At 44.6% G+C, this 11,891-nt stretch overlaps 2 protein-coding genes and 1 pseudogene across 9 annotated transcripts; 2 read left to right on the top strand and 1 right to left on the bottom strand.

The window, feature by feature from the left end:
- Positions 1–308: 308 nt before the first annotated feature.
- Positions 309–1,603, bottom strand: LOC122217649 (cytochrome b-c1 complex subunit 8). Its single transcript, XM_042934947.1, has 3 exons — positions 1,495–1,603; positions 1,181–1,348; positions 309–507 (listed from the first exon to the last, which is right to left on the bottom strand). Exons 2-3 carry the CDS (start codon positions 1,332–1,334, stop codon positions 413–415), a joined length of 249 nt encoding a protein of 82 aa, XP_042790881.1. The 5' UTR covers positions 1,335–1,348; positions 1,495–1,603; the 3' UTR covers positions 309–412.
- Positions 1,604–1,657: 54 nt separating this feature from the next.
- GDF9 (growth differentiation factor 9) lies at positions 1,658–7,252 on the top strand. Of its 8 annotated transcripts, none has more exons than XM_042934933.1 (3): positions 1,658–1,814; positions 4,118–4,313; positions 5,961–7,252. In XM_042934933.1, the coding sequence occupies exons 2-3, from the start codon at positions 4,181–4,183 to the stop codon at positions 6,923–6,925; spliced, it is 1,098 nt and encodes a 365-aa protein (XP_042790867.1). In that variant the 5' UTR covers positions 1,658–1,814; positions 4,118–4,180; the 3' UTR covers positions 6,926–7,252. The 8 variants fall into 8 exon arrangements, with proteins under 8 accessions (XP_042790867.1, XP_042790858.1, XP_042790849.1 ...); XM_042934924.1 differs by having other exon boundaries at positions 1,658–1,926; XM_042934915.1 differs by having other exon boundaries at positions 1,658–1,953.
- A 3,202-nt stretch (positions 7,253–10,454) lies between these two features.
- Positions 10,455–10,622, top strand: LOC122203195 (annotated as a pseudogene).
- The last annotated feature ends 1,269 nt before the right edge of the window (positions 10,623–11,891 follow it).

Raw genomic sequence — 11,891 nt, 5'->3', positions numbered from 1 at the left:
AAAAAAAGGCAGGTGTGAGGTTTAAAGGCACGTGAAGGGCTGAGTATGTGACACACCGTAATTACAGTAGTGACCAGATCTTACTGTTATTACGGGAACAGACCCCTGGCAACCCGCGGTTCACAAATGATCTGCAGGAACAGCTGCAGCTACTTTCTCGTAGATTATAGAACAAGCACTGAGCTCAGATCCTTCACCAAACTCACTAGAGAAACTGTTTAGGACTCATGCCAGGAAGGGGAGTTCACGAACTTGAATATTAGCAGTCACATCCAGGACTTGCTCACAGAAATGGAAAATGACAACGGTGCAGTCCATAAGAAGTTTATTATGTCTTCAAGACAGTACAGTGTCGACTCCTCTCCCAGAGAAGGGCTTTCAAATGAAGGGAACCATTATCCAGATGAGTGGCTCATTTGTCATTTTCATAAGCAGCGGGATTCTTCCTCTTGGATTTTTCAAACTCCTGGGTCCCCCAGGTATAGACAAGATAAAACCCTACAAACGCTTTAAAAATCAAAAGTGAGAGTAAGCAGTGCACCCATATAAGACACTGGGGTCCCAGTCTTCCTTTCTGACTCACTGCAGGTTCTGCCCTCCTGTCTCTAGTTTCCAAGAAGCCGCTTTTAAACCAGATGATGAAGGAAGGTTATATCACACACTCATTTTACAGGCGACCAAAATAAAGGGCCAGCCCAGGAAAATTTGTCACCAGACCTCCCCTACCTCTTTCCTGTTGCACATTTTAAATATTTTAATGAGATAATGAAGATAATTCACAGAAACTATGCACATAACGATGCACGTAACAGAAACACGTAAGTGAACACTTCTGTGGTTTTTAGCAAATTCACAACGTTGGGCTAATTTTCATCACTACCTGATGCGGATGTAACACAAACAGTTCCTCGCTACTTAGTGGGTAAAGATGACCTCAGAGGGAGGCGCTGGAATCACACAGGTGACCTTGCACGGGTCGTAAGTCGTCTGTGACTCAGTTTACTCATCGGTTAAGATAAGCAGGACGATATACTAGCACGAGGGCTTTCAGGAACACTCAGTGAGAAACCGGGCGTATCCCAAGTTGCGGAGTGCCTGCCCTACCGACAGTGCTCACGGAAGGGACCCGCTGTTGGGGTGTGATGGAAGTCCAGCCCCCCTACCCGGCCAAGGCACTCACGCGGCAGGACGCGAAGAATGCACGCCCGCGTGCGGCGCAGCACGTTGGGGATGCCCTTGCTGAAGTAGTGGGGGAAGGCGCGCTGCTCGAAGGGTGACAAGCTGTAGGTGATCACATGCCGCATCCGTGTCAGATGCCCAAACTCGCGGCCCATGGTCGTGACGGCGCCTGCAACACCGAGGGTCGACAGGCGCTTGCCTCAGTCTCCGGACGCGCCGCTTCCACCCAAGAGGTCCTCCCCGGCGCTCCCCATCCTTCCCGGCCCAGGCGCCGCCTCCACCCTCCCAGGGGCCACCACGACCGCACGACCGGACCTCACTCCCGCGCGGGGGTCACCTCGCCCTCCACAGTCTCGGGAACCACCGGCCTCCTTCCGTCACTTCCGCTAACTGGAAGCCGCTCCGGGAGGCCGTGAAGTCACTTCCGGGGAATACCATTTTCCTGCCGTCTTCAGGGGGAGGCACCGTTGCTCCCCCTTCTGGAGAAGAGTGCCCGGGTCGGGTGGCCCCGTGGGTTGGCTGGGCCAAGCGCCGGCTGCGGACTCCGCGGCGGCCTTTGGGGTCCGTGGACTATCCGGCCGACTATCTCAGCCCCTTGCCTCTCCGTGCGACGGCCGGGGCCGAGGGGAACTGAGGTGGAGAGAAAGGGGCCAGCCGGCGTCAAAGGCGCTCCCGCCGAGGACCTATGGGTCCTGCGCCTGTGGAGGGCGCCCTGACGCCCGCGGTGGGGCCTCCCTACGTGACTTTGTGCGCTCTGGTCCGGCCGCTAAAGGGGTTCGGTTCTTTTCAGACCATCGGTGACGAGAATCAGTATCAGAATCAGTACCAGGGGCTTGCATCCGGGGCTTTTCTTGGCTGCCGCGGTCATAGAATGTACTGGCGGGGTGTAGACTTTCCCTGGGTAGAATAAACACGTTTCCTCAGGTCGCGCCCCAGGAGTCTTCAAGAAGTGGGCAAGCCGTTGATAACCGGCTGTTGGTGGCGGTAGGAGGACAGAGGCCACCCCCGCAGCCGCCAGTTTCCCTCCGGAAGCGCTTTCTAAGGCGGGATGCAGGGCGTCTTGTACATGTTTAGTTCATGGAATTGCCAACCGTGTGTGTAGTAGAAGTAAGCTGTCATTCAACAGTTTAGGTGTGTTTTATGTGACCCTGCTTACCAGTCATGGGCCGGGAAGGCTTGGCATAGGCAATGAACTTAAAATTTGGAGACATAAAATTTGGAACAGTTTCATCAACCTAGGTGCTGCACAGACTGGTTCTCTATCTTATACCAGGAGTGTGGGTTGATTTCCTTCCAGTGTGATCTCATGGGTGGCGCTGGATATGCATTCGTTTCAGCCTCTTGTGCACCTTCGTCCCATTTCTCTAAAACATCATCTCTCACCTAGTCTCAGCTCCAAGGCAAGAACCTAAGTACTTACATAACAAGAACAAAAACACCTCGCAAATTCTACCAGCATTTGAGTAACAAAAAACAACCTGCAAACATCTCTAAACCTTTCAATCTACATAGGTACAGATGAATATGTAGATGAAAGTAAAGAACCAAGGTATTATATTCTAAAATTAGTCAAGGTCTGGGGCGCCTGGGTGGCTCAGTCAGTTAAGTGGCTGACTTCAGCTCAGGTCATGATCTCACGATTGTTCTTCGTGAGTTGGAGCCCCACAATGGGCTCTGTGCTGATAGCTCAGAGCCTGGAGCCCGCTTTGGATTCTGTGTCTCCGTCTCTCTCTGCCCCTCCCCTGCTCATGCTCTGTCTCAAAAATAAATAAGCATTAAAAAAAATTTTTTTAATGAGTCAAGGTTAAAGGTGATGTCCATTTTAAAGCATATTGCAGCATTCCAAGTACATATTCTATACGAAGTTCCCTAAGAGAATTGGGCCATCCAATAGTTCTCTGTTCTCTGGGATTTCCATGCCAATTGTGATTTTTTTCTCTCCAAATCCACATGCAGTAAGTAATTATTCTAAGCACCTGGGAGCCAGAGAGGTGATGAGAGTGAAGGAAGAGCAAGAGTGAACCCAATACCATAAATTGAATACCAACAGGTTTTCGTATCATCATGAATAATTCGCTTTTTTCCGTGCTTTGGAAGTTTCAGCAATACCTAGGGAACATTTTAAGAATCGTAATCTCAAAAAAGGGATGGTTTGGGGTGCCTGTGTGGTTCAGCCAGTTAAGCGTGGGATTTCCACTCAGTTCACAATCTCGTGGTTCGTGGGTTTAGGCCCTGCTGCTCCGCTCTCAACGCAGAGCCTGCTCTGGATCTTCTGTCTCCGTCGCTCTCTGCCCCTCCCCCGCTCCCTCTCTTTCTCTTTCTCTCTCTCTCTCCCTCAAAAATAAACATTAAAAAAAAGTTAAAAATTTTTAAGGGGGGGTTTTAAGGTCATTTCTCAATTTCTGTTGGCCTTTCAGCTTGCATAGGTAGTCTACCTACGCAATGCTAACTTAAGAGGTTTTAAATGAATGCCAGAACAAAAGGGAGAGGAAAGCTAAATCACCAGATACATCAGTATCTAATGAGCACAAATTGGATAGATAGGATGTTATCAGATGTTTGATTCACAGCTGATAAGAATTATCTTCAGGTACCCATCCTTGAGGTCTGATTACAGAATTGACCCTGGCCCACCCACACACCTAAAATTTATTTAAGAGACCAACCTAAGCTCTTCTTGGCTTTTAGGAAGAAGACTGGTATGGGGAAGTGTATTCCTTGCTAGTTCTTCCAGGTCATGGCGCTTCTCAGCAACTTTTTCCTTTGGTTTTTCTGCTTTTCCTGGCTGTGTTTTCCTATTAGCCTTTGTTCTCAGGCTTCTACAGGAGAAGTTCAGATTGCAGCGGGTGCTGAATGGGAATCTAAGGCTGAACCTTGGTCCTTGGTGCAGCCTCTAGATGAAAAAGACAGATTGGGCTTTCTTCCTCCTCTTTTCAAGGTTCTGTATAATGGGCAAGGTGACGCCCCTAGGCTGCAGCCAGACTCCAGAGCTTTGCGTTACATGAAGAAACTCTATAAGTCCTTTGCTACCAAGGAGGGGATCCCTAAATCCAACAGAAGTCCTCTCTACAACACTGTTCGGCTCTTCACATCCTATGCCCAGCACAAGCAGGCTCCTGGGGACCAGGTGACAGGTGTGTAGGAGTGGAGTGGTGAATGGGTGGTGGAAAGATGATAAATTAGTTTGTGTTTCGGTTAAAGAAACAGATTGGGTTTGTTCCTTGAATTGCAGTTTACTTTGCGTAATATTCGGTAACCGAAATCAAGGAAATGTGGTACTTGATCTTATGGTTTTAATATCTTCATGGATTAAGGGGTGGTGAGTCTCCTAGGATAGATAGGGTAGAGTTAGAGGGGACTTAATAGCTCTAAAGACTGAGGAGTGTTTGGTTGGAACTCAGCAACTTGTCCAAGGTCACAAAGTCAAGACTGGAAACCCGGTGTCTTGACCTCTCTTTGTTCTTCCCCTTTTACCACTGCTAACCTGGAAATGTGTCTAAAATATCCCCTAGCTATTTACTGCATTGACTGGGATGTTTTCCCTTTGTTTGTTGCTGTGAGAGGAAAGCTGGAGTCCCCATTTGGAACAGTAGGTCCTCGCAACAAAGTGTTAGTCAACAGTCTGACTCAGCACCTTGGTATTGTGTGTGAAAAAGAAGTGCTTTAAAAAAAAAATCAAAAAACAAAAACCTAAATTCATTACCTCATGACCAAAACTGTACTGAACCAACAAGTCAGGTGGGGCTGTTTAAAATCTTTTCTTCTTCCTTGATGTCTTATTATAGTGCTTTTAGAGCCTCGATTATCAATCTCAAGTGTTCGAATTACATGATTAAATTTTCTTCATTGACCCTGTTCATTGGGCTTAGAAAGTCTTCTTAGCAAGGTTGTTTTTTTTTTTTTTCCCCAATATATGAAGTTTATTGTCAAATTGGTTTCCATACAACACGCAGTGCTCATCCCAAAAGGTGCCCTCCTCAATACCCAACACCCACCCTCCCCTCCCTCCCACCCCCCATCAACCCTCAGTTTGTTCTCCGTTTTTAAGAGTCTCTTATGCTTTGGCTCTCTTCCACTCTAACCTCTTTTTTTTCCCTTCCCCTCCCCCATGGGTTTCTGTTAAGTTTCTCAGGATCCACATAAGAGTGAAACCATATGGTATCTGTCTTTCTCTGTATGGCTTATTTCACTTAGCATCACACTCTCCAGTTCCATCCACGTTGCTACAAAGGGCCATATTTCATTCTTTCTCATAGCCACGTAGTACTCCATTGTGTATATAAACCACAATTTTTTATCTATACATCATTTGATGGACATTTAGGCTCTTTCCATAATTTGGCTATTGTTGAGAGTGCTGCTATAAACATTGGGGTACAAGTGCCCCTATGCATCAGTACTCCTGTATCCCTTAGGAAGCTTGGTGTTTTTATGACCCCTTTCTCTCCAGGCACTTGCCAAGAGAAAAATATTTATTAGCTTCTGTATGTTTGGAGCAAATGATTGAGGTTGTGAAACGGAGCGATAGTTGTTTTTATTCACCACCAAAGCTGTTCTGATTTTGTGATGATAAAATACTTGCCTGTAGTTGCTGGCAGTTAGTTATGGAAGAAAGCTCTCACCCGCATTTTCTATGTAACCCCCCCTCCCTCACTTGTTGAGGCTGGACGAAGAGAGGAAGAGAAGGGAGAAAGCACTATGATCAAGTATTAATGCTGTGATTTGACTTGCTATTTCGTTTTTGTATTCAAGCACAATTCGTGGGTTGTTTTTCTTCTCAGGAGCCGTACCATCCGTGGACCTGCTATTTCACCTGGATCGTGTTACTGCCGTTGAACACTTCATCAAGTCAGTCTTGCTATTTACTTTCAGCAACTCCATTTCTTTTTCTTCTGCTGTGAAATGTGTGTGCAACCTGGTGATGAAGGAGCCCGAGTCTTCTAGCGGGAACCCCCATAGAACTCCGTCCTCATTTACCTTTGACTCCCAGTTTGAATTTAGAAAGAAATACAGATGGATTGAGGTGGATGTGACTGCTCCTCTTCAGCCTCTAGTGGCCTCCAACCAAAGAAACATTCACATGTCTGTAAATTTGACCTGTGTGAAAGCCCAGCTACAGCGCCCTTCAGCACATGACAGTCCCTTTAACGTGACTCTTCTGGTGCCCCCCTCACTGCTTTTATATCTGAACGACACGAGTGCCCAGGCTCATCACAGGTGGTATTCCCTTCACTATAAAAGGAGGCCTTCCCAAGGTGCTGGCCAGAAGAGAGGGCTGTCTGCCTGTCCCCAGGAAGAAGAGTCAGCTGAGGCTGTACGACCTTCCCGTCATCGGAGAGGTCAGGAGACTATCGGCTTGGAACCTCAGAAGCCTCTGGTTCCAGCTTCTTTCAATCTGAGCGAATACTTCAAACAGTTTCTTTTTCCCCAAAACGAGTGTGAGCTCCATGACTTTAGACTTAGTTTTAGTCAGCTGAAGTGGGACAGCTGGATCGTGGCCCCGCACAGATACAACCCTCGATACTGTAAAGGGGACTGTCCGAGGGCACTTGGACATCGGTATGGCTCGCCAGTTCACACCATGGTGCAGAATATCATCCATGAGAAGCTCGACTCCTCAGTGCCAAGACCCTCCTGTGTGCCTGCCAAATACAGTCCTCTCAGTGTTCTGACCATTGAGCCAGATGGCTCAATCGCTTACAAAGAATATGAAGATATGATAGCCACTAAGTGCACCTGTCGTTGATACTGGTTCTCTAAACTAAAACATGGAGCCTCTTCGGCAAAGAAATGCCGTGCACCTCTCTGTGCCTTCAGGAGAAAGTTCCATGTGTCAAATCTCAATGTAGTATGTCTTGTATAAGGGGGAGCCTGTGTAGATGAGCACATTCTGTGGCATCTATCCATGGAAAGTGGTAACATCTTCCTGTTTAATTTCCGGGTGTAAATGAACTGTAATTATTTTGGAGGGCCCTAAATTTCTTTCCCGTGAATGATTTTTTTTTTCTTGACATTGGTATCAGAGTGCAGTAGTTGTAGTTAATGGAAGAATAAATCCCTCTCAGTGGCATAATTTTCTGTGTTTGCTTTTTTCTTTTTTTTTTAAGGATTGATTTTAAATGGCTCTTGGGGAGAGAGAAGTGTATCTACAAGCTAATCTTAACTTTTTCTTTTTCAGAGTAAGAGGCTAGCTTACCTTACTGGGACTAGAGAGTAAGCATGTAACCCATGACTGTTGGATCAGTGTGATGGATGCGCAATATGTAATTCAGCTCATTAGCAGGCATATAAATGGGGTGGTTCACCTCAAGATAAGATTTGTCCAATTTGTTGAAAGGAAATTGCCTTGCAGATTTTTATGAGAAAATGTAAAGATTTTTAACTATTTCTTTCCTTACATATTTAAAATCTCTGACCTTATGGAATGAAGTCAAGGAGTGTTTTTTTCCTTTTTGCTCTGAGCTTGGTTTTGCAGATTTCCCTCAGCTCTCATCACTCCACCCCCACAAATTTTTTCCAGGTGGATTTGGGACCTTTGCCACTAAACTCACCTGGCAGTGATTAGGTTACATTACAGAGCAAGCCTTGTTTGGATATGACGGCTTACATGTGGGTTTTCAATAAATCTACCTTGAGGGAACCCTGGAGATCCATAGTTAGGGCTGCTGGAGTGATTTCTGTTGCAGCATTTCTAACCCCCCTAGTCTACCAACCAAAGTAAATCCTAAATGCAGGATGTATTCTCATTCGTAGAGATGATCTTTTCTTAGTGATTAGTGCTTAGCCTCTAAGGAAGCCAGCTGAGATTTTGATGGGGATTGTATTGAATCTGTAGATCAGTTTGAGGAGTATTGACCTCTTAGTAATGTTAAGTCTTGTAATCCATGAGCAATGGGGGCGTTTGCTTTGATTTAGGTCTTTCTGTACTTGGGAGAGTGTAAGTTTTGAACTTGTTACGTTTAAATTCTTTTCTGTTTTACTTATTTACATATTGAGAGAGCAAGTGAGAGTGGGAGGGGGACAGAGGATCTGAAACAGGCTTTGCAGTGACAGCAGAGAGCCCGATGTATGGCTTGAACTCATGAACTGTGAGATCATGATCTGAGCTGAAGTCAGTCCCTTAACCGATTCAGCCACTCGGGCACCCCTAAGGTTAGACTGTAGGTATTCTTGATGTGATTGGGAATGGAATGGTTACATTTATTTTCCTGGTGTGCTATTGCATTCATCTCGCAAGCCTGCACATACATAAATGCTCTTACTTGCTCAAGATTTCTTGATCTGAGTAATATTTTTTAAAAATGTTTAACGAAAACTTTTTTTAAGAAGCAGACTGGGGGCATCTGGGTAGCTCCATTGGTTGGGTGTCCGACTTCACCTCAGGTCATGATCTCCAGTTTGGTGGGTTCCAGCCCTGCATGGGGCTCTGTGCTGACAGCTCAGAGCCTGGAGTCTGCATCAGATTCTGTGTCTCCCCCTCCCTTTGCCCCTTCCCCACTCCTTCTCTGTCTCTCTCTCAAAAATACTTAAAAAAAAAAAAAAAAAAAAAAAAAACTGAAAAGGGAGTTTAAATTGCCAAGTTTCCAAATAACTTTGCCATCTTGTCTAACTTGAAGTCATTATTCTTTTGTAAATGAGGCTGCCAGCCTAAGACATACATGGTGTTTGAAGGGTTTTGTATCATCTTCTGTCATTGGCAGTAAAAAAATAACTGGCCCAGAAAGGGCCCAAGTAATGCGGGGAATGTGCAACTGCACTTACTGGAAGGTAAGTCTCCCTAAAAGACGACTGTTTTAAAATGAACCATATGAAATTTGTATCAAAAGTATTCATATAAACTGAGTTATTTTTCCTAGTTCTGTGATTGAGTATGGATGTGGTCTGCATTCTGAAGGTTTAGAAAAGAGGTCATTCTGATAGAAGTTAAGTATAAGACTCAGTGCCAAAATTAGGAGCAGAGAAAAAGTTGGTCATGGTAGGTGAGTTCTAAAGTTGGCTTTACTGGGGCACTTGGCTGGCTCACTGGGGGGAGCTGCCCACACTGAGCATAGAGCTTACTTTAAAGTAAAATGACGGGCGTCTGGGTGGCTCAGTCGGTTAAGCGTCCGACTTCGGCTCAGGTCATGATCTCGCGGTCGGCGAGTTTAAGCCCCGCGTCAGGCTCTGTGCTGACAGCTCAGAGCCTGGAGCCTGTTTCAGATTCTGTGTCTCCCTCTCTCTCTGACCCTCCCCTGTTCATGCTCTGTCTCTCCCTATCTCAAAAACAAATAAACGCTAAAAATAAAAAAAATAAAAATAAATGAATTTAAAAAAATAAAGTAAAATGACAATTGACTTGGAGACTGTACTTTGATGGTACAGTTGAGTAAGGATAGCTTGAACTGCAAGTTTGATTTTTTTTTTTCAGGCTTTATTTGTAAGTCTAGTTTCTTCATAGGACAGTGTCAATATTAAGGGAAGATCTATCTGCTAAACTTAAACTTCACAGATTGTCTTCTGCACAGTGGAGGAGGATATACTGGTCTCCCAACTGCCTCCTCCGTTTGAAACCTGTTTTTCTTTCATTACTTAACAAAAGCTGCTACTTGAGAAAATAAATGAGGAAGGACAACGGTGATTGAAATCTGGAAATTCAAGGATGGGGCTACATCTACCTTAAATGGATGCATTGAGCTTTGGTATTTAGTCCAGATGAGATACGAGGTCACCTAATGTGATGGGTGCTCCAGTATGCCCAGGAACAATGGGGCCGGTTTTCCCTTCAGCTCTGAGTTTCCTGCTCTTTATCGGTTTAAATCAACGCCTGTGTTAAATTGAATACTTGGTCTTTTACTAACCAGTTTCAAGGGCAGCAGCCGCTGGACTTGGTTTAGAGCTCAGCTGGGACAGTGTGCAAAAATAAAGCTGCTCTGTCATGGGATGAAGGAGAAAGTGGGCATGGTTACATAAATGATGAAAGAAAAATGCTCAGAACTTGATTAATATCAAAATTTGAAGTAACCAAGTTTAATTTGTTATTTGGGAGTTGTAAGTTAAAATATAAGTGAAGTGAAATTAGAACCCTTAAAATATTCTTAAAATATTTTTTTAATGTTGATTTGTTTTTGAGAGCAAGAGAGAGTGCTGGTGGGCGAGGGCAGAGAGAGAGACACACAGAATTTGAAGCAGACTCCAAGCTCTGAGCTGTTGGCCCAGAGCCTGATGTAGGGCTTGAACTCAAAAACCGTGAGATCATGACCTGAGCCGAAGTTGGACGCTTAAATGACTGAGCCACCATCGCTTCTCGGCCTTTTGGCTAAGATCAAGTGAAATGACTGAGCCACCCAGGCGCCCCAAAACCCTTAAAATATTCTTTTAAAGGATGTTAGTCCCCCAAACATCTAAGTATATAGACTGGCTGAATGGATTGATAGAAAAGTAGGCTGTTTGGTCCATTAACTGTTGTCTGAATAGAAGGCAAGAATCAACACAACCAGGAGGTATAGACAGTTGATCCTTGACCAGAACTGACAAGTAAAGCAGGTCCTCTGTGTGTTTAATGACTTTGTGATGTAGTTGTCCTTCTCAACTGGACAGGTCCTTAACTGGTTAGACTGGGGCTATTTCAGTAATCACTTAAAGAATAGGATTTTTTAGATGCCTTGATGGTATTTCTTTGTCTTACTTTAGTGTGTGATGCAATTTGTAGGGAAGAATTGAGTAAATATATGTGGATAAGGGTCAGCTGCATTTTGGGCATTTTATTGCTTCAGTGCTGTGTGTACAATTGAGCGTCCTTTATAGATCTGTCTTTGGTGCTGGTGTCTTTCCATGTTGGAATGCTATGACGGACAGTGTTAGGAGTTCACGGCCTGTGCTGGGGTCATTTTGGCTTTCTCCGAAATAATTAGCTCACTGAATAAATATTTATTGAACACCAGCTATGGGCCAGGTGCGGTGTGTGGTTAAGAACAGAGGCTGATGTTCTCATCTGCAGGAAAAATGTATCATGTACCGGAAATGGAGACTTCCTTGATGACCCTAAATTCCATCAGTGAGCATTTGTTGCCACAGAACATTCTTGGGAGAATGAATAATACATCTTTAGATTACATTTCTTTTCAATCATCTTTTTCATTTTAAGGTAATGGTAGATTAACAAGCAATTGTACAATACCAGAGACATCACACAAATCTTTTATCCAGTTTTTTCAATGATCTTATCTTAGAAAACTGTTGTGTATTATCACAACTAGGATATTTTCTTGGATGGAATACAGGAGTTTTTTTTACATTGAAATCTACTTGGTTAAGGGAAATGTTGATCCTAACATCAATGAAGTTTTAATAGACCCTGGTGTTTTGAGTTATTAATCTTTTTTTTTTTTTCCACTTATTTTTGAGAGAGTGTGAGTGGGAGAGGGACCAAGAGAGGTACAGAATCAGAGGCAGGCTCCAGGCTCTGAGCTGTCAGCACAGAGCCCGACGTGGGGCTCAAACTCACAAAATGTGAGATCGTGACCTGAGCTGAAGTTGGTTGCTTAACAGAATGAGCCACTCAGTTGTAATAGTATTAAATAAGACAAACACGGCACTTGTTCTCATGGAGCTTCTATTACAGCTGGGAAAGACAGACACTATACAAATGAAGTGAATAGCCATATTCCAGAGCCTCTGGGTAGGGCAAAATTGTGTTCTAAGAACAGAAAGAACTGGGTGTGACTGGCAAGTGG

Source organism: Panthera leo, chromosome A1 (genome assembly GCF_018350215.1).
Source record: "Panthera leo isolate Ple1 chromosome A1, P.leo_Ple1_pat1.1, whole genome shotgun sequence".
Classification (NCBI taxonomy): domain Eukaryota; kingdom Metazoa; phylum Chordata; class Mammalia; order Carnivora; family Felidae; genus Panthera; species Panthera leo.
This window is presented reverse-complemented; position numbering and strand designations above follow the sequence as displayed.